Source organism: Chlamydomonas reinhardtii, chromosome 1 (assembly GCF_000002595.2).
Source record: "Chlamydomonas reinhardtii strain CC-503 cw92 mt+ chromosome 1, whole genome shotgun sequence".
NCBI classification, from domain to species: domain Eukaryota; kingdom Viridiplantae; phylum Chlorophyta; class Chlorophyceae; order Chlamydomonadales; family Chlamydomonadaceae; genus Chlamydomonas; species Chlamydomonas reinhardtii.
The window spans coordinates 6,591,269-6,611,292 of record NC_057004.1 but is presented as its reverse complement, the minus strand read 5'-3'; the positions used below and the strand labels follow the sequence as shown (position 1 = coordinate 6,611,292).

General features: G+C 65.3%; 4 protein-coding genes across 4 annotated transcripts; 1 reads left to right on the top strand and 3 right to left on the bottom strand.

Moving 5' to 3' along the window:
* The first annotated feature begins 67 nt into the window (after positions 1-67).
* On the top strand, positions 68-2,733 carry CHLRE_01g047300v5 (uncharacterized protein). The gene is made up of 7 exons (XM_001690159.2): positions 68-352; positions 535-590; positions 688-871; positions 1,092-1,208; positions 1,568-1,681; positions 1,850-1,931; positions 2,147-2,733. The coding sequence occupies exons 1-7, from the start codon at positions 227-229 to the stop codon at positions 2,404-2,406; spliced, it is 939 nt and encodes a 312-aa protein (XP_001690211.2). The 5' UTR covers positions 68-226; the 3' UTR covers positions 2,407-2,733.
* Positions 2,734-2,740: 7 nt separating this feature from the next.
* Positions 2,741-12,587, bottom strand: CHLRE_01g047265v5 (uncharacterized protein). The gene is made up of 11 exons (XM_043058906.1): positions 11,943-12,587; positions 11,725-11,764; positions 10,429-10,973; positions 9,883-10,069; positions 9,191-9,630; positions 8,780-8,966; positions 6,652-8,470; positions 6,291-6,450; positions 5,958-6,039; positions 5,463-5,597; positions 2,741-5,243 (listed from the first exon to the last, which is right to left on the bottom strand). Exons 1-11 carry the CDS (start codon positions 11,998-12,000, stop codon positions 5,012-5,014), a joined length of 3,885 nt encoding a protein of 1,294 aa, XP_042928820.1. The 5' UTR covers positions 12,001-12,587; the 3' UTR covers positions 2,741-5,011.
* A 408-nt stretch (positions 12,588-12,995) lies between these two features.
* On the bottom strand, positions 12,996-17,337 carry CHLRE_01g047229v5 (uncharacterized protein). The gene is made up of 8 exons (XM_043058905.1): positions 17,207-17,337; positions 16,827-17,082; positions 16,275-16,441; positions 15,891-16,010; positions 14,681-15,370; positions 14,320-14,403; positions 13,930-14,021; positions 12,996-13,617 (listed from the first exon to the last, which is right to left on the bottom strand). Exons 1-8 carry the CDS (start codon positions 17,306-17,308, stop codon positions 13,353-13,355), a joined length of 1,776 nt encoding a protein of 591 aa, XP_042928819.1. The 5' UTR covers positions 17,309-17,337; the 3' UTR covers positions 12,996-13,352.
* A 58-nt stretch (positions 17,338-17,395) lies between these two features.
* Positions 17,396-19,807, bottom strand: CHLRE_01g047218v5 (uncharacterized protein). Its single transcript, XM_043058904.1, has 5 exons — positions 19,415-19,807; positions 19,025-19,330; positions 18,815-18,921; positions 17,913-18,494; positions 17,396-17,667 (listed from the first exon to the last, which is right to left on the bottom strand). The coding sequence occupies exons 1-5, from the start codon at positions 19,580-19,582 to the stop codon at positions 17,448-17,450; spliced, it is 1,383 nt and encodes a 460-aa protein (XP_042928818.1). The 5' UTR covers positions 19,583-19,807; the 3' UTR covers positions 17,396-17,447.
* Between the last annotated feature and the right edge of the window lie 217 nt (positions 19,808-20,024).

Below are 20,024 nucleotides of genomic sequence, written 5' to 3'. Positions count from 1 at the left end.
CATGGGGGCCCCATCGCGTCTGTCAGCCTCGATCGACGACAGCTTTCTGTGCATTGCGTTTGGCAGTGTCCAGTTACGCTGATTTACTTGACGCGAAAAATTGTATACTTGAAGCAATGTTAGGGTCATAGCCGCGCTCTAGCCCTTGTTGACGAGAATGCAGACACAACACCAGCTTGCTCTGCAGCAGCCAGACACACAAAATAACCCAGATAACAATGACCCTATGCGACTGTTAAAACTTAGCCATAGCCTGCGTTACCAGCTCTCCCACCCTGTCAAGCGCGCCCCTGCCCCGCCACCGCTGACCGTGCCCCTTGAACCTGCCGGATCCCCGCAGTTCGCTCAACCGGTGTGTGGCGTGCGTGGCTTTATTCATCAAAGCAAGCCCCTTATCTCATGTATGCTGCTGTGCTGAGCTTCAATGCGGCATCACATGGACTGTTGCGCTGAGGGAACAGGGCTAGCGAAGAATGCACCATGGCAGGGACTGTCTGCCTCGAGTTGTAGCCCTGACATGTCTTACGCACACAGGCGCCACCGCTGTACCCTCCGGGCACCGCTGCGTCGCCACACAGCCCCCAAGGATGGTAAGAACACCACTGTAATAAACGACAGCGCCACTGCCACACGGTACCCAGAAGCGGCGCCAGAAGCGGCCCATACGCAACCCCCTCAAACACGCAGGCCGGCAGCTCCCCAGGCGCCGCAGGGTGCTGCGGCGGCATCAGCCGTTGCTGGCGCAGGGCCGCAGGCCGCCGCACCAGCGGCCCCGCTGGGCCAATGGCCCCAGGGCTCCTTGCCTCCACTCAAGGGCGCAGGCACCAAGTCAGGGCCCTACAAGGGATTCGCGTCCAAAGCGTGGCTGGAGGTACGGGCGGGGGCAGGGTGGGGCTGGGGGGTGGGGCAAGGGAGCGGGCGCCAACAAGGCTGACTGACGGGAAGGGGCTGAGGCGCCCGGTGGGGTGGTAGGACCGAGGGCTGCGTGTGTGCATATGCACACTGACACACAGGTCAGACGTCACCACACAAGCACGCCTAATATCTATCCCCCCACATATCCTTGTGGTTTTCAAACACACCACGCACAGGCCGAGGTGCGCGGCGACGTGGAGGCCCTGCGGCAGCACGTGGACGCCTACGTCACACAGCGCGAGCGCCGCGCCTTCGAGCTGGAGCGCAGCGCCATGCGGGCGGAGATTGAGCACGTGCGTGCGTGGGTGCAGCAGCTGCTGCTTCTTGGGGAGGGGAGATTGGGAGGTGGAGGTTTGGGGGAAGGGGAGGGGCGAGAAGTTGGGGCGTGGGGCGCTGGAGAGGGTGTAGCGGGAATATCAAGGTAGGCGGACCACTCACTGCACACACCAACACGTCCCTTCACCGTGCCGCCTGTCCAAGCGTCTCCGCACCTCATGCTGCCTATTGGGTTTGATGTAGGGTTTTAGGGTTTGGGGACGTAAAGCAGCTGTGCGAGTGTGTGTGCTGGCCGTTCTGCCTCACCGACACGTCCCTTTTGCCGCGCCCCACTCAACCCCGCTCCTCGAACCCCGCGCACCTCTTGCCGCTGCAGCTGCGCAAGCGGGTGGGCGATGCCGAGGACAAGGCGGTGAGGCTGGAGCTGATGCTGCCCAACAGCAACGGCGAGTTCCGGGCGCTGAGGGCCGAGCTGGAGGCGCTGGAGAAGGTGGGAGGGGGGAGCCGGGGGGGAGATGTCGCAGGCATGCTTTGCTCGCCGCGATGCCAGTGTACGCTCAAGCACCGGACATGCGCGGTGTGCCTGGGTGCCACATCCTCCCTCACCCACCACCGGGCCCGCATGCCGCCACACCCGCCACACCCGCACGTGGCGCAGGAGGCGGATCAGTTCAGCGGCATGCACGAGCGCCAAGCCAAGGCCACACAGACCGCCGTGGCCGCCATCAAACAGGCGCTGGGTAAGTGTGTTGAAAAGCACAAGGAAAACGTTGCGCAAAGACAGTGTATGCGATGCATGGGTAAGTGTGTGGGTGTAGACGTGGGTGTGCATCCTACTCTGCCGCGCCCGGTGCTATCCCGGCGCGTCCCGCCGCCCCGTCCGCCTGTCGCCTCCTTTCCTCGCTTCGCTTGATCCATGCCGCTGCCCCCCTGTCCTCGCCACCTGACCTCGCAGTGGACATGGACGGTATTGAGCAGGAGTTTGTCCGCATCCAGCAGATCATCAACACAATGCCTGGGCCCGGCGGGACAGCAGCAGGCGGCGGCGGAGGGCCGCAGTTTGCGGTCGGCGCCGGCGGCGTGGGCGGCGGCGCGGGCGGTGCGGCCGCCCGGCCCGGGAGCGCGGTGGGCTCGGGTGCCGGGGTCGTGGGGTCGCCGCCGGTGGTGGCGCCACGTCGGTGCTGCGGCTGCCTTCCGTTCGGGCGGAAAACGTGAGGAGTGGCGAAGCTGGGTTGGGGCTGCGTTGTTGGAGAGGGCTGGTCAGGGGTGTTTGGTGCAAAGGGCATTCGTGCTGAGTTGGTTGGAGCAGTGTTACAAGCTGGTGGCGCGTGATTGGCGTCAGCTGGTTGCTTAGGGAGTATTGTTACAGGAACTTCGGCCGGAGCATGTCGGGCCCTCTCACAAGGAAAGCACAAGGGGAAAGGGTCAATACCGTGCACGCGGTTGCACAAGCAAACAGCGGGGCACTGTGTAGGAGGGATCAGTCCAGTGGTCGTGACTGGTGCGCTGCTGTGGCGTCACGTCCCTCAGCGGTGGGGGTGTCGAGGGCAGATTGCATGGGTTACATGAGGGACCTGCTGACGCGGGTCGCCAGCGATACCAGCCCAGGACCACCAGGACCTCAGGGCACTGCGCAAATCCACGCAAGCAGCGTTGCGCTCGCAGGACGTTTGCACGCTACACCGTGCCTGCCACCTTGGAACCCCCACATGTTCAAACGTTATAACTGCCCGCTGTCCCGTATATATTCAATGTAAAGCCGTGGCAAAGCCTATTGCCGATTGCCATGTATGAGTGTCCACCCACCACCTGCGCCATCCCGCATACCGTATCATTGTTTTACGACGCTGCTGCAAATGAGCACCCCCAGAAGCAATGCCCGAAACACATACAGGGCTCATACCCGCATGCGCATGTACTGACTAAGGGTATAAGACGGTATCCGACCGCGTGCAGTCAGGCTGCCCCCAACACCAGCTCCAATAGCACCCAAAAAGAATGACCCAAATCTACACTGAACCAAATCAAAACACGCTCGTCCGTTCCAGTTGCGCATCTGCAGACATGCAAGGACCTGCCCACATCTGCCCACATCACCGTTAGCAGCACTGAAAGCAACAGCGTACCGTAACACGGTACATAAAAGCTAGCTAGCTGGCTAGCACACACACAACACCTGGCCAAACGCGCCGGGACCGCCCGATGATGCAGAGTGCAGCCACCGAAGCTAGCGGTACGACACCGGCGATGCCTTCGAACGTACGGCAGTACGCTCGCAGTCTCCACACATGACACACCTCCATGCTGTCAGCAAACACCATTATGGACCATGTATGAGCGCTGGGAGGCCTTGGCGCATCACGATCGTGCCGGCGGATAGCCATGCCGTGAGCATCGCTACCGCCTTACTGCAGCATCGCAACACCAAACCAACGCCGCACCAACAGAGCGCAAGTGATGGGGAGACTGAGGGCACATGCATAGTCGCTATTGACGACATGCCGGCCATGGAGAGCACCTATCTGCACGTTTGTTACGACGTTCACAGGTGTAAGGCAAAACCTAATCAGGCACCTAATCTCAATAGACGCAGAGGCTCCTGGCGCCGTCATCCGCCCAAACATGCGCATTTGCACGCGGCACGACAGTTGACGGTTGACAGGTCCATCAGGAAAGAGGAGAAGAAAGAGAGCAAAGAATCAACCCCCCAGGAGACCGTGCAAGCACCTGCGATGTCCGTAATGCCTGCACGAACACTTTTCAGCACTGCCATACCGATATCAACTTATCAAACATGTGAGAAGCAAGTGATCATTAGCTGCATCTGCAAGCTCAATTCCCGTGACGCCGCACGTCAATGGATATCTAGCGCACTAGCCTGTCGCTTGCATCTTAACCCTCCTGCCACCGGTGCATATACACGGCGTCGAACCCCAGCATCCTGCCTGTCAAACCTCAGCATCCTGCCTCTCAACTCATATCCTGAGCTTCTGCCTCTCCCATATGCAAAGATTTCCTTGGAGCCAACCTGCATGCGCATTAACCAGCCAGTAACCGCAGCCTTGCCACACCTCGCTCCACCAAAGGGGTTTCATGTGCAAGTGGAAGCCAGCACACGCAATTCACGCTGGAAATTCACTGGAATCACCGGTATACCACAATACGCAGCCGCACTGATGCTAGCATAGCGTCATCATTCCCGCATGATAGGGGCGGTTGGGGCGCCCGTTGCGGTCCCGGCGCAGATGCGTGTGCTGCGGACGTCAGCAACACATGTGTTTGAGCTATCAGTACCACCAACGTGCACCCACTCGGCACAGAACACCGCTGGGCGCCGCCAGAGCCGCAAAAACGACATACAGGCTCGGCAGCGTCCACGAGAGCAGGTGGCACACAGTTACGTACCCGCGCAGCCGCCGGCCCGCCACTACCACCAACCCATCAGCCTCAGTAGGGTTCTTCAAAGGCCACCGAGCCCCCCCGCGCTAACAGCATAAAACCGCAGTGCCGCTAAAAGAACACGCACACAACCATATCCGTTGAAACGCTAGCGCCCGCAATGATTGAGCTCGCAGACAGTGCGCATGGTATTTGTGGCATGCATGTCGCTCGATCCAACCAAGCGCGCCCACCGCATCGGTGCTGTCGCGCTTGCTGTCGACCTCGCCCAACCGGCGCGCGTCCCACGCATCAACTACATTCACACCGCACGACGTTCGCACCGCATGCAGCGCCGCAGTCGGGTGAGCGCACAGCGTAGGAACCGCAGCCGCGGGGGCCGAGGGAGGACGCAGCTGCTGCAATACTTCTAGTGCCGTCTCTAACGGCGATGGCGGCGAAGTCGGTGCTGCTTGCGGCCGTCCAACAACCGGCGCCGCTGGCCATCGCTGTTCTCAGGCCCGGCCGCTGGCGCGTCTCCCTCTGAGCTGCCGCCATCGACCCCGCTGCCAGCGGGCTCGGTGCCCGCGCCGCTGTCGGCGGCTTCCTCGGTGCCCGGCACGTCCATCACTGGACAGCAGCGGTCGGTGTGGTAGCCCGCGACAGAGGCAGTGCTGCGGGGCGGTGGGGAACGGAGGCGGGGGCCAGGGACGCATGGGTAAAGCGCATGGGTAAAGCGCATGGGTAAAGCGCATGGGTAAAGCGCACAAGCGCATTCGGGTGATCCCTCATGCCCCCCTCCACTTGATGCGGGCTCCCTCCTCCCCCTCCTTGCCCTCCCCTCCTCCTCCCGCCCTCCTCCATCCCGGCGCCCCCGCCCCGTCCCCACTCACCACACGCCGCCGTAGCACAGCTCGTCCAGGGTGGTGCACTGCGGCCCCTCCAGGTTGAAGCAGAACAGCAGCCCGTCGGCATTGGAGGCGTTGCTGTCCAGCTTGGACACACGGAAGGTGGCCATCTGCTGGCCTCTGCGATGTGGTGGTTGGTTGAGAGTCGCGGGTTGAAACAGGTTAGGAGGAAACTTAAGACTGGATGATGACAAGCGGTGTATAGCCGTGGTTGCAAGGGCATGAGGGAGCCGTGCAAGTCACAACATTCTAGCCTGCCTTCCGCAAGAGGCCGAATCGTGCAAACGGCCGGCCCGCCCCCGCCGCGTTATGGCAAGGGAGGACAGCGGCACTGTTGCTGCTCGGGTGGACGGGGAGCGATTATGGGGTTTGCTCTGAGCGACAGGGCCCCCCCCATGCTTCATGCTTCTGATGTAATCACTCTGACCTCCATGACCGGCTACCCGCTCCCGACCATCTGCCTGCATCTGCCTTGCCCACCTGTACCAGTAGGTGTCGAACACCACACCGCGGTCTTGTCCGTTGACGGTGGAGTTGGTCAGCGAGCCCTTGCAGTGAATGTCTGCGCACGCAGGGGGGCACACAAGCATATGGCGCGGATGACACAACTGGCAAGTTGCGGGCGGGACATCAAGGCGCGAGCAGGGCGGTACCCTGCGCGAGCGACGGGTTGCTGCGCCGATGGTGCAACCTGGAACCAAGCCTGGGACCGGCCAGGGGCCAAGCGCCGCGCCCCAAGTGACCCAACCGTTTAGGCTCTGTGCCCGAGGGGCTCTGCCCCCGAATAGGCAACCAACCAGTGAATCAACTCACTGGAGTTGATTATGATCTTATAGAGGTCCATGTGGCAGCACGGCCCGGCGGCGTCGCAGCCGCGCACGTTGATGCGGAAGCAGTGCGCGGTGGGGTCCTGCAGCTGCGGCACGTACGACACGGCGTACGGCACAGCCTCGGAGCTGCGGTCGCACGTGTACTGGAACGGGCGAGCAGGCGAGGGGAGGAACAAGGCGGGAGGGGGAGAAGGAGGGCAGTGTCAGGAAAAGGAGGTTCTTGGTAAGGGCAAGCGGGCATGAGCCATACATGCTGGGATAGATACGGTAGAATGAGTCATGGTAAGCAGGACATGGAAACATGACAACACAGCCCAAACGTCAAAGAAAGGTTGCAGACTCACGTAGGGGAAGGGGATGCGGCCGTAGGGCGGCGGGGGCGGCGGCCGGGGCGGCTTGGGTGCGCGATCCGGCGGAGGTGAGGGGCTTGAGATGACAGGAGGTGAGGGGCTGGGAGGTGAGGGGCTTGAGATGACAGGAGGCGAGGGCGACGGCGTAGTGGTTGTGGGGGGCTCGGCGACAGGAGGTGAGGAGAGAGGAGGAGGAGACTGAGGGGCAGGCGAGGGGGGAGGCGGCGAAGGAGGAGGAGGTGAGGGGGGAGGAGGCGAGGGGGGAGGAGGCGAAGGGGGAGGCGGCGAGGGGGGAGGCGGGGAGGGGGGAGGCGGCGAAGGGGGAGGCGGCGAGGGGGGAGGCGGGGAGGGGGGAGGCGGCGAAGGTGGAGCAGGCGAGGGGGGAGGCGGTGAGGGGGGAGGAGGCGAAGGGGGAAGAGGCGAGGGGGGAGGAGGCGAAGGGGGAGCAGGCGAGGGGGGAGGAGGAGACGGGGGAGGAGGTGAGGGGGGAGGCGGCGAGGGGGGAGGCGGCGAGGGCGGAGGAGGCGACGGGGGAGGAGGATACGGGGGTGCAGGGCTCGGGGGAGGCGGAGATGGTGGAGGGGGCGAAGGAGGCGCGGGAGATGGCGGCGGGGGGCTAGGAGGAGAGGGGCTGGGAGGAAGGGGGCTGGGAGGAGGGGGGCTGGGAGGAGTGGGGCTGGGAGGAGGGGGGCTGGGAGGAGGGGGGCTAGGAGGAGGGGGGCTGGGAGGCGGGGGCCTGGGAGGAAGGGGGCTGGGCGGCGGCGGTGATGGCGGGGGAGGATAGGGAGGCGCCGGGCTGGGAGGAGGGGGGCTGGGAGGAAGGGGGCTGGGCGGCGGCGGTGATGGCGGGGGAGGATAGGGAGGCGCCGGGCTGGGAGGAGGGGGGCTGGGAGGAGAGGGGCTGGGCGGCGGCGGTGATGGCGGGGGAGGATAGGGAGGCGCCGGGCTGGGAGGAGGGGGTGATGGCGGAGGGGGCGAAGGGGGAGGGGGCGAAGGCGGAGCGGGCGAGGGAGGGTATGGCGGGGGAGGGTAGGGAGGAGGCGGCGCCGGGGCCGGCGGCGAAGGCGCAGGCGGTGGCGACGCTGTGGGTGTGGACACAGGGGAGGGCGGAGGTGGGCTAGGGCTGGGCTGCTCGGGAGGAGGTGATGTTGGGTGCTCAGCCGGGGAGGGCGGCGGTGGGTACGCCGGGGGCGGGTATGCCGGGGGCGGGTATGCCGGGGGCGGGTATGCCGGGGGCGGGTAGGCCGGCGGCGGGTATGCCGGGGGCGGGTAGGCCGGAGGTGGATAGGCCGGAGGTGGATAGGCCGGGGGCGGGTACGAGGGCGCCGGGCTTGGGGATGGGGATAGCTCCGGGCTGGGGGCCGGCGACGGGGTGGGAGAGGGCAGGTAGATCGGGGGCGGGTAGGCCGGCGGAGGCGAGCTAGGCACGGGGCTGGGGCTGGGGCTGGGGCTGGCGACCGAGGGAGAGGGCGGGGGCGCTGGAGTGGGCACGGCAGGGTACGGCGGAGGCGGCGAAGGCACCACGGGCGGCGGGGCCACAGGTGGCGAGGCGGTGGGGAAGCCAGGCGAGGGGTAGGCCGGCGGCGAGGGCGGGGACACGGGCACCGGAGGCGGCGGGTACACAGGCGGCGGTGACGGCGGCAGGGGTGGGGGCGAGGGTGGCGCCGTGAAGACGACGTACTGGCTTGCGTCGGTGGCATTGCAAGGCGTGAGGCGGGCGGCGGTGCCCGACAGGGTCATGCATGAGGCTGCGCCGTTGATGCGCACCGTTGACTCGAGCAGGTAACGGGTGCCGGTGGATTGCAGCAGGTGCCTGGGCGCGAGAGGGCGAGGGCAGCAGCAGGAGGCGGGGGTTACATTCATGATTAATTAAGAAGTGAAGTCGTAGGCAGGTACACGGGGGGGGGGCAGCGAGCGGTGCTTGTCAACCCCAGAACATGTGGAAAGGTGACGAGGTCCATGCGAGCCACGGGGGATGCCGGGCTACCGGTATTCCTAATCGTGGCGGCATGATGCCGTGGCCCGGCCCTGTGGCCACGCCCTCCAATGATGGCCACGCGCCGCAGCAGTTGCGGCGCATGTGGAGCCCCCGCCAGGTTCTGTCGCTCTTCCTTCGTCTCACCTGCGACCCGCGGTGCCGGCCACCTCCACCAACGAAAACCGCTGCGCGGCGTTGACGGGAGGGCCGCCGGGGCCGCCCTCGCGCGGGCAGGCGCTCCAAACAATGGGCGTGCGAGGCCGGCGCGAGTAAGGTGCCAGGCAGAACCCACGGCCGCTGACAATAAACACCACCGGGCGGCCAGTGGCATCTGCGATGCGGGCGCAGTTGTGCGAGCGTAATTTCATGAGCACGGTACTGAGTACTACGAAGCTTGAATGTTTTCATCCTACAGCCCCGTTATAGCCCAGGCCTTATCGACCAGGAGCATCACACGCTGTGCGGCAATTCCCTACATTCAACCATCCGCCAGGTCCCATGCGCCCCCCGCCCCGGGAGCAGAAGGCAGGGACGGCCACGCGGCCTGCCACTCACCCTCTCCCGCGCGGTACACGTCAAACACCGTACTCGGCGAGATGCAGGGGTAGGTCACCCACACCAGCGTGTCGGCCGCCAGGCCGGGGTCCAGCAGGCCAGGGTCAGTGGAGCAGGGTCGGGTGGGCGGCGCGGCCACGATGCCCATCTGGAACTGGCCCCACAGCGTCACCGGGCCAGTCGAGGGGCTGGGGGAGGGAGCGGGGCTGGGCTGAAGCGAGGGGGGCGGGCTGGGCAGCTCCTGCGCCGGGGGCGGGCTGACCTCGGGGCCAGGGATTGGGGTGGGAGAGGGGGAGGGGCTGGGTGTGTAGGGCGTGATGTTGATGATCTGCAGGGGGTCGTGCGGGTCGCAGGGGGCCAGGGTGACCTCGCTGAGGGGCTCGGTGCCCAGCACGCGGGCGCACTGCGTCGAGTCGCCCACGGAGGAGCGCAGCAGCCATCTGCGCAGCAGCGGGTGGAGCGGGGCGGAGGGGAGCGGGACGGAACGGCCATCAGACACGAAGAAACACACTCAGACACAACACAGGGTCATTCCGAGGACAAAGCTGCGGGCGCATGCGGCACCTGGCAGCCCAGGCAACCGCTGGCCGCGGCACGCAAGAGCACACCCCTCCCTCCCCCTCCCTCCCCCTCCCTCCCCCTCCCCAGCCTCCCCCCTCTCCTGGCCCTCCAGAATCACAAGCGCAGCTCACCCGCCCTGGGCCTGTGGCGGCGCCTCCAGCTCGAACAGCTGCTCTTCCTGCGGCAGCAGTCCATCCTCGCAGTCCTGCCACACCAGCAGGCTGGTGAAGTTGCGGTCGCCCGCCGCCGCGCCCAAGTCCACCGGCGTGAGGCAGGCGCCGCGCCAGCTGACCAGGTAGACCAGCGTGCGCGTCAGGTCTGTGCGGGATTGGGGAGGGGAAGGCGGGTGCATGCATGGCAGGTGGTTGGTTTGTGGGGTGGGGTTGCCATCAGTGCGGTGGCTGGCAGAGATGGGTGAGAGGGAGGGTCATGAGCCTGGGAGTCGGCCGTTGGGCATGCGGGACAGGCACAGGCACAGGCACAGGCACTGGCACACCGACACCGTGCGGTCTCGCAACCCCACAGCCTTGTTGGCTTCCTTTGGGTCCTAGAATGAACTTAGTCCCCCCCCCCACGCACACACTCTTGCTCACACGACGACATCAACTCCCATGTGGGTCACCGCACAACCACCCACACTGCACGCGCCGCGCGCGCCGCACGCCATGCCGGCTCACCTCCCAGCGGCAGCGTGTACAGCGTGAAGACGGTGCTGGGCTCGCGTGTGCAGGGGTAGGTCTGCAGCTGGTAGGGGTCGATGGGGAAGTCCGGGTCTTGCCGGGCGATGCCCATGTCCACACTGCACCGGGCGTCAGCGGCCGAGGCGTTGAAGCCTAGCGTGATGGGGCCGATAGGTAGGGGTTCACGAGGGGGTGGCGGCGGCGGAGGAGGCGTGGCATAGGTGGGAGGGGGCGGAGGCGGGTAGGAGGCGGGTGAGGGAGGGTAGGCGGGAGGGTAGGCGGGTGAGGGAGGGTAGGCGGGAGGGTAGGCGGGAGGGTAGGCGGGAGGGTAGGCGGGAGGGTAGGCGGGTGAGGGAGGGTAGGCGGGAGGGTAGGCGGGTGATGGAGGGTAGGCGGGAGGGTAGGCCGGGGGGTAGCTGGGGCCCGGCGGAGGGTAAGGAGGAGGTATGGTGGGGTAGGAGGGCAAGGGGGAGGGGCTGCCGTAGGCAGGGCCGGGCGCGGGAGGAGGAGACGCCACGGGGTGGCCGAGGAAGGTGCTGTTCCTGCGTGTGGGCAGCAGGGCGTGCACGGCAAGGGTCACATGCAAGGTCAGGGGGCCAAAGCCAACATAGCGCATGTAGCCTGATGGTATGGACCAAAATGGCGTCACTGGACTCCTGTGTGAACATGAAACCCACTTCCAACGGCCTGCACGCCCACGTCAGCCAGTTTGGCAGCGGCGCGTGGCAGAGACGCAACTGGGTTCGTCTGGGTTCTACCCAAGGCCGCCACGTTACGGAGCCAGCAGGCGCTCCCCTGCGCATTCAGCTAAGATTCCCAGCACAACGCCACCCGCCCGGTGTGAAGTCAACTGGAGTTGTACAATGCCCCGTAGCGCCGACAACTGGATGTGCGTGTAATCATGGCGGTTTGGACGCTGGTTGCCTTTGACAACCCCGGGTACTCCAATGCAGATTGCAGGGAACACGTGCCTCATCTGCGCTTATTCGATAGGTGGTCACGCGGTTGGTTGCAAACTCGGTGACCAATCAATCCTGTGCTGCGTTTTGGCGCGCGAAATTTACACCCACAATCCCCCTTAACTATCCATGGGCGTGTCCATCTGGCGTGTATTTCATTTTTACATTTCAGGCGTCCCAAGCGTGGACTCAAAAACCTGACGCTGAATCCCGGCGAGAAGGGAACCGGGCCCAGAGCTGAAGCCCAAGCCCCAGGTGGGGTTACGTCATGGAGCCTCTTCATAGTAGTTTCAGTAACATAAAAGGCTGACGGTGTGTGGACTCCTGCACTCACCCTAGGTCAGGTGCCTCCAGTGCGGCAGCGACGGCGCCATCTGCACAAATGACAGCAGCAACAATTCAAGGTGCTCAGATAAAAACATGGAATAGGCAACGCGAGGTAGAGCAGGCAGGGTAGCGGGTTGTTCACCGAGCATTGTTGTCCCGCAGGCCGCGACCCCTCTAAAACTCGGCCGTCAAGGCCGCGGGACTCTCGCATTGCAGCAAACCTACCTGTCACAGCTAGAACCAGGACTGCGATGGCAAGGCGCGCGGCAAAGGACGCGTCCATTTCAGGATTCTAGTAGACTAGTCGTGGGGTCTAAGAAAGGTCCTGATATGGCATGATGACGCTTACAGGGGCACTCTGGAACCGGTATGTCACGCTAAGGCAGGGCGAGGGCTGATAATTGCTGAGGCGACTCGGAAGGGCCAATCGAGGGCGGGGATCGATGCCTAGCGAGGCGGGCGGTGAGCCCACAAACGTGGCAAGAAAGCTTAAATAAATGCGTATACGATGGTTTCAAGGCCAGTACTGATTGTTGATGCGCGCTCTAGGCTGCCAAGTCGGCTTCTCGCGCTCGCGGGCGGGCGCGTGGGGCTCGCGAGCAGCACTCGAAGCCAAACTCGGGCTCCTTAGATTTTACAGCAACTTAGGATTGCTTAATGGAATACTGAACGGGACTTGGAGACAAGTTTTCGCGCCAGAAAAGATGAGAGGTGGGCGGCATGAGCGAGCGTGCCACTTGCATTGGAATATGGTGAGTAATGTGAAAGGTAATCGATCAACAACATATCTGGCTTTGACGAGTTGCGAGCTAACCGCCCCGATACAAGCGGCGGCACCACCGCCAGTAGTCGTTGTTTCATATGCCCGACTACCTATGAATTAACATCGTCATTTTAAGTGTTAAATAAATGAGTGCGTGCCGGTAACCTGCGGCTAGGCAATAACAGCGCTGCCCGAAACCCTTAGTCGCGTAAAACCCCAGGAAGTGAAATCCGGGCCAAACAAATGATTTATTGGCATACTTCCACTTGGACATGTGCGGGGACAAGGCGCAGCCGTTGGGTTCTAGTGTCCCCAAAAGCGCCCTATTTCGCGCCCGAGGAAGCTGCGCAGTTGACGCTGAAAGGCAAGCGGCCAACGCAACTCGTGCTCGGAACCATACTTCCTTGAGAGTGGAACAGGTCAATAGTTGGCGCAGCGCTGACTCACCCACCGGTTTTGCGCCGGCCGCGGTGTTCAGCGTGGCTGGCGACGGCCGGCGAGCGCGCGACACTGCGTGTCCTCGGACCGAGTCGCGCGGGCTGCCGTTGGTGTCATGGGCATCACGCGACCGCGCTCCATTCCGGAACCCGTCTGGACGTGTGGTCCTACCAGGGCCTGCTACGTTTAACCTCGCAGGACACCACGACCCAACTCCACTTACACGCAGTGCCTTGCAGCCCTGCAACTGGGCGCACTGTCCAGCTGTCACGCCATCATCGCATATGCACTGCCGGCTGCCACTGTCCTCTAGTTTCCCCGTGGGCCCTCACAGCCCCGCTCCTGCTCGCCGCTTCCCCGGCCACGCGCCTCTCCGTACCCCCAACACCTCCTGCCCCTCACCCTCCCCCTTCCACCCACCTCCACCCACCCCGCTACTGCCCCGCCGACGCCAGCACGTTGTTGATCTCTCCCAGCACGTTCACACTTCGCTTGCCGCCCAGGCTAGCCGCAATGCCCCGCTCCACCACCCCTTTGAGCCGCCGGCACCGCGCCACCAGAGCCGCCGTGCGGGGCGCCTGCGCCGCCAACCCCGCCCGCGCCTCGTGCTGCCGCGCTACAGCCTCGGCTGCAGCCGCCAGCATCTTGGCCTCGGCGCCGGCCTGGCGTTGCAGCCGGGCCTCCAGCCGGTCCAGGTAGCTGCGGGTAATGGTGGTGGTGGTGGGGGAGGGGGGCAGGGGCGGTGTGGGTTGGGGAGTAGAGGGTGGGGGACGGGGCCGCAGGTGGTCCGCTGAGGAGGCGAGAAGCGGGTGGTGCCGTCATCCAGAGCACAGGACCTGCAGAAGTCGGTGCCTTCAATCTACCCTAGCCTCCAGCCCCGCACGCAAACCTCACGCCACCCGCGCCCGGCCAACATCCAAGCCCCTCCCTGCCACTGCAACTGCCAGCCAGGTGCCCCCTCTCACCCCCTGAGTCTGTGTCCCAGCGTCTGCCCCCTCTCCCCGCTCTCACCGCGGCGAGGTGGCGATGAGCAGCAGCTGCCTGAAGCGGGGTGTGCCCAGCTGCCCCAGCACCGCCTGCACCGAGCCCAGCATGGAGGCAACCTGGAGGCAGGCAGGCAGGCAGGGCCAGGGGGGGGGTCCAGGGCGGGAGGCAGGCATGGCTAATCAGGAGACGGCTCTGCTGGTAAAATCCAGGGGGGCGGGGGAAGGCAGGGGGGTGAGGGCGGCTGTGGGGAGTAGCCGTCCATAAACGACTTTGTTGACATTTTACAAGTCAACGGTGCGGAAATGTCCAGGGCGGGGTTCTCTGCCTGCAGACCTGCCACCCCATCCCTGACCTGCTGCCTCCTGCCATCCCCATCTTCCTCCTCCATCCCCACCTTCAACCCGGTAAACCCACCGCGGCTGCGTCCACACTGCTGACTGCGTCCGGCAGCGCCGTAGCGGTGAGCTCGGAGCCGCCCGCCGCCAGGTCTGACTTGCGCTGCGTGTGGTAGACACGCGCAAAGGGAGAGGGTGCCGTGTGCGTGTTTGAAAAGGAAGCACTCCATTGCATTAAGCAACATGAGAGACATGAAGATGCAGGGCAGGACATGCACCCGGGAGGGAGAAGTGGAGGTGCAGACTGCATAGGCCTACGGGGGGGCCGATCCTAACACCCACACCCATACGCACACGCACACCCACGCCCACGCCCACGCCCACGCACACCCACGCCCACACCCACACCCACCCACACACCCACACACCCACACACGCACCTGCGCCAGGAACGCCCTCAGCTCTGTGAGGTCATCCACCAGCCGAGCCCGGTAGTCCGCATCCCGCTCCAGCCGGGCCGCCGCCACGTCATCCGGGTCGCCGCTGCTGGCGCCGCCGCCACCGCCGCCGCTCAGCGACGCCGCCGCCTCGCCCTCCGCCACGTCACCCGCCCGGTTGTTGGCGTCCGCGGCCGCGTCGCCCGCTGCATCCACCTCAATGTCCCAGTCAATGCCGACAGGCCCCGCAGACGCGTCGGCGGTGGGGGCTGCGGCGGTGCCGCCTGCGTCATCGCCCGCCGCCGCCGCCAGATCTGCCATGTCAAAGTCCCAATTGATATCCACAGCCGGTCCCGCTGCCGCCGCAGCGTCGCCCTCCGGCGCTGCTGTCGGCGCATCCCAATCTATGTCAATTGCCGCCACACCAGCGCCGCCGGCGTCGCCGCCGCTGTCCCCCCAGTCAATCTCTATCCCGCCGCCCTGCCCCGACGCGCCGGCTCCTGCTGCTCCTGACTCGGCTTCCGGCGGCGCTGTCCGGCGGTTCCGGATTTCAAAGAGCACCGGCAGCATGGATTCAGGTTCCAAGGCTGGCGGCGCGGAGGCGGAGGACGCTGGCCCCTTTGCAGAGGAGGGCGCGCCGGCGCGGGGCGCGTGCGCGAACCTCGTAAAAGCAGCGTAGTACTCCGCGGCCTCCTGTGAGTGAGGATGATTCCGACCCATTGGTGATGCGGTCATCACCGCATGTGCGTTGGGGTCACACGTCGTTGGAACGCCCGGCCACTCAGTCCCACACCCCTATGGCCCTACCCGCCATGCCCGGGCTGTGTGCGGCTCTGCTGTGTGCCCCGTCGCCACGGTTCAGCAAAACCCGCCCGCCCTCAATATCCCGGAATCATGAATGCTCGCCGCCTGCCCCCCTGCCCCATGCAGTTTCTCCTTGCAGCGCGACAGCTTCCTTACGGGAATGGTTCAAAGTCAACCCCCTGCCCCGTGCCCCCCGCCCCCAGGCCCCTAAGCCGCCTGCCCACTGCAGCCCGCCCCCTGTCTCCTCTGTCTCGAGCCCCCACCTGCCTCCCCCCACACACACCCGCCCCACTCCCGCCCCACTCCCGCCCCCACTCCCTTCGTCTGCAGTCTTCAGTGCATCCTGTACCGCTTTTCCAACCATCTTTCCCTCTCCCCCCTCCACCGCCCCCCCTTGCCCCCCCCCCACCTGCAGCCGCGGCTGGTGCAGGCTGTCCACCACGCCGCGCAGCAGCCCCGGCAGCTCGCCCGCCAGCGCCCGCAGCTCGGCCCGCACCGCCGCCCCACTGATGCCCAGCTTCTTACACTCCTGGGGGCAGAGAGGGGGCATAAGCACAGAGGTTGTGGGGTTGGGACCCGTGGCGGGCTGAGGTCGCGTGGTGGGATGCGGGGTGACATGCACCGTGGTGCGATCAAGGGCCGCCCGGGAACAGGACACGTGTGCCGTCACAGACTGCAGGAAGTGCAGTCATAGTGTGCGGCAGTGCAGGGCATCGCAGGGCCGCTGCCGGCAACCCCGCGCAGCCTCGCCTTTTCCCCCGTGCCCCCTTCCCCCTCCCCGCCTCTCTCCCACCTCCTTGTACTTGGCCGCGCATGCCGCCGCCGCGCGGGTGTACTCGCCCTGCTTGCGTTCGCCGTCCGCCAGCTGCCCGGCCAGCTTGGCAGCGTTGCGGCGGAGGTAGGGGATCTCGAAGTCCACGTTCTGGACCAGACACTGACCCGCCTCCCCCAGGTACACGACTATGGTTGTGCGTGTGTGGGAGGGGAGAGGAGGAGAGAGGCGAGGGGAGGGTTGCTGAGTTGGTGAAAGGAACAACAGAGCACCTGGCCGGGGTGCACGGGCATGCAGAGGTCAACGCCGGGGTTGGCGGAGCTGGTTGATACCCGCGGCTGACGCATGCTCCTCACGCAGCAACGTTGTGATGTGTTGCATCCCAGGTGGCCGCCAGGGGTGTGTTTGAAGGCCATGGGCTGGAGGCGCTGCGCACCGCATGCCCCGTGCGCGGTGGCCCTGCCGCCGCGCTGCCCAGAGGGACCCCTGCCCCGCTGACACCTCCGTGTACCCTCTCCCCACGCGTGGGCTGCCAGGCGCCCCTCCCCCTCTACCAGCAGCCCAGCTGCTCACATTGCTTCTCGTACGCCTTCACGATCTTATCCCACGTCGCTGCCGGGCCCTGCAGTCCGCCGAACATCGTGCGCTCCGATGTGCTGGCCAGCTTGTCGCGTATCTCCACAGCGCGCATGTAGTCCACCGGCGCGTCCGCGCCATCGGTGAGGCTGCTGAGAGTGCCCGGAGGGAGCTCCTTTACAGCCTCTGCGGCCTTCGCCTGGATCACCTGCAGGCGCTTGTGCCAGTCCTTCGGGATCTTCTGGCGAGTGACCTGTGTGCCGAGTGAAACCGAGCTGGGTTTCAGAATTACAATTGCTGGAACCTGTATATGCGCTACCAGCAGCTGCAGCGCCACGTTCCTCTGTAAAAAGGCTGGAACCCTTGCCCGCACCCACCAGCCATTCCGTTAGCTTTGCATAGTTGATATCAATTGGCAATGAAGCCTCAGGCCTTTCAACTCCTTCGCCTATCAACCGTGCTATCGCGGGTTCGCTCATGCTCCTTGCACGTTCACCGTATGCTTAGTACATGCAGTATCCAAAGCTATGACAAGTATTACCATATGAACATCTGCTCAGCTGTCCCAACATCTTGGGCCCATTGGCCCATCCTGAGAATCCGCGCACCCCCTAGGCCCTAGCCCGTCGTGGCCCCGTCCACCTGCCGCACCATCCCCGCGCCCGGGATGGGCTGCCGCCCTGGTGGCGCGCCCTGTGGCTCAGCCCCGCCCTCAGCCGGCCCCACCACCCGGCCCAGCATCCTTGCCACTAGCAGCAGCGGCCACAGCAGCAGCGGCGGCTCGGGCGGCACCACTGAGGTCAGCTCATGCACCGCCACTTTGCCGCGCTGGTCAAACCTGCAGACCGCATGAGTGGCAGCACCGCGGTGGGGACGGAGTAAGGGAAATGGCGCCAACCGCTTAGGCATACGTGATAACGGTCACGGCGTTCCCATCACCAAGCAACCCAGCAGCACTACCGTACATCCCGTACTAAAGCTTGCGTACGCACCGTACAAGCGTGCACCGCCGGTTGCACGCACGGCGGCATGCACACGCATCACCACCGTATGCGCGCGCACACGCTTTCCACCCTTACTCACGTGTAGGTGGCGATCACCTCCAGCCGCTGCTCTTCGCCCCACGGCAGCCACGGCTGGGCGGTCATGCGCCAGCGCACCCGCAGCAACTGGCCACCGCCTCCTCCGCCTCCACCTCCTCCTCCTGCCGGGCCGGCACCGCCACCGGCACCGCCTCCTCCGGCGCCGCTCAGCTGCTGATGGCTACTGGTGCTGGTGCTGCGGCTGCTATCGCTGCCTGCAGCTTCCCTGATGCACCTGCTTGATGCTGTGCCACTGTTGGAATCGGCGGCGCTGTCCGCATCCAGCAGATCAATAAGCCAGCAGTTCGCAACCGCCAAGCCCGCCGCCGCCGACCCTTGCCGGCCAGCCGGCACTCCTTGAAGCATGTGACTAGGGGCGCCAGTACGGCTGGCATGAGCATAGCACACCGCGTCGCCCGCCAGGGCACCAGAAATGGTGCTGCCGCTGGTGCTCCGGGTGCTGCCGGTGCCGCCACCACCGCCACCGCCGCCGCCGCCGCCAGGAGGGGACGGCGGCGTCCATATGCGCAGCAGCTCGACGGCGGCGGTGCGGTACAGCGCCCGAGCCACGACCCGCACCAGCCTGCAGCGTGGGACGGACAGTGCAGCGCGGGAGATGTGCGGTATGGCACCGCAAGGGAGGTTGTGCGTGCCGCTGTGCGTGAAAGCGGCAGGAGCAATGCGTGGTGGCGCGTGGTGAGGCTCAGATTGCGCACCATGCAGCATAAGTGATGACAAGTAAGAAGGCGGCACGTCTGCACGTACCACGTACCGGCAACATATGCTGTACAATTAACGAGACGCCTGGCTAAGCGCACCAGCTAAGCGCACCAAACAGCTCATCGCTGCGGCTGCCCCTGGCGGCTGCAGCTAGCGCCTCATCACGGCCGCCCACCCACCCACCTGTGCAGCAGGCGGTAGCGGCTGAGGCCTCGCAGCGGCGGCAGCCAGGGGCTGACCAGCGCCACGTCTGAACGGTAGATGTCCCACTGCAGCGGCCGGACCAGCATCTGCACACGTGTGTGCGAGCGCGTCGCGTGGAAGGTGTGTGAGGTCAGCACCGAGGGAGAGCGAGGGTCGACACCGCGCACCGCACACCGCACCGCACCGCACCTGCGGTATGTCGTCTCGCAGCACGCGCACAGCCGTGCCGAAGTTCACAAGGAAGCCGCCTTGCCCGTCACCTGGCTCCTCATCGCCATCTCGCCCGCCACCTCCGCCGTCGCCATTGCCCTGGCCATCCTTGCCGCCGCCCTTGCCACTACTGGCTGCTGCGGTCGCCGCCGCGGCTACAGCCGCCGCCGCCGCCACTGTCCCTGCTGCCAGAACCGCAGTAGCCCCGGGCGACGCCACTTTGCCTCGACGGCAACAGCTGCTGCCATCCGTGCTCAGGGGGTCGCGGCTGCTAATGCCGCTGAGCTGAGCTGGCAACGGTGGCGGTGGGAGTGAGGACCTCTGTGCAGCGAGTTGGGGGTCGTGTCTGGGCTGTGGGTCACCACGCACCGGAGTAAGCCGAGGCCGTGCCACCACCTCTTTCTCCTCTGCCGCCCCACAGCTGCCAGCAGCAGGCCCCGGTACACCCATGGCTGTCGCCTCTGCTCTTGCGGCGTTCTCGGTGGGAGCAGCAGTCACACGCCCGCTCGGCGCAGCAAGTGCGGAGGGCGCAGCCATCGCACCCGGTGACGCAACTTTCCATTTGTTGAGAAGCCTGCCGCGTTCAGGCTCTGGCGATGCGCCTGGTGCGGCGAGCTGCTGGATGTCGCAGCACGTTTGTGTGCGGCGTGGCCAAGGGCGTGGCTGCTGCGCAGGAAAGCTCGGGCGCAGCGATTCGCGGGAGGGTGCGAGGCTTGCTGCGGCCAGCCCGAGGCCGCGCCACACAGCGCGAGTAGGCTCCGATCTCCAGAAGCTTGATTGAAGCTGTGGCTTGCAGTTTGGGCCAAACGCGGCTGCGGAGGTGTTGGCCATGGCCGCGGCGGGTCGCCGGCAAGGCGCATGTTGCAGCAACATTTAAATCTACCAGGGTACTTCGTGTGTGTACAGTTTACAGTTGCACTGTGCGGGCTTTGGGCATCAAATGGAGGCGGTGATGCAGGTGAGTGGATGAAGAGTAGCC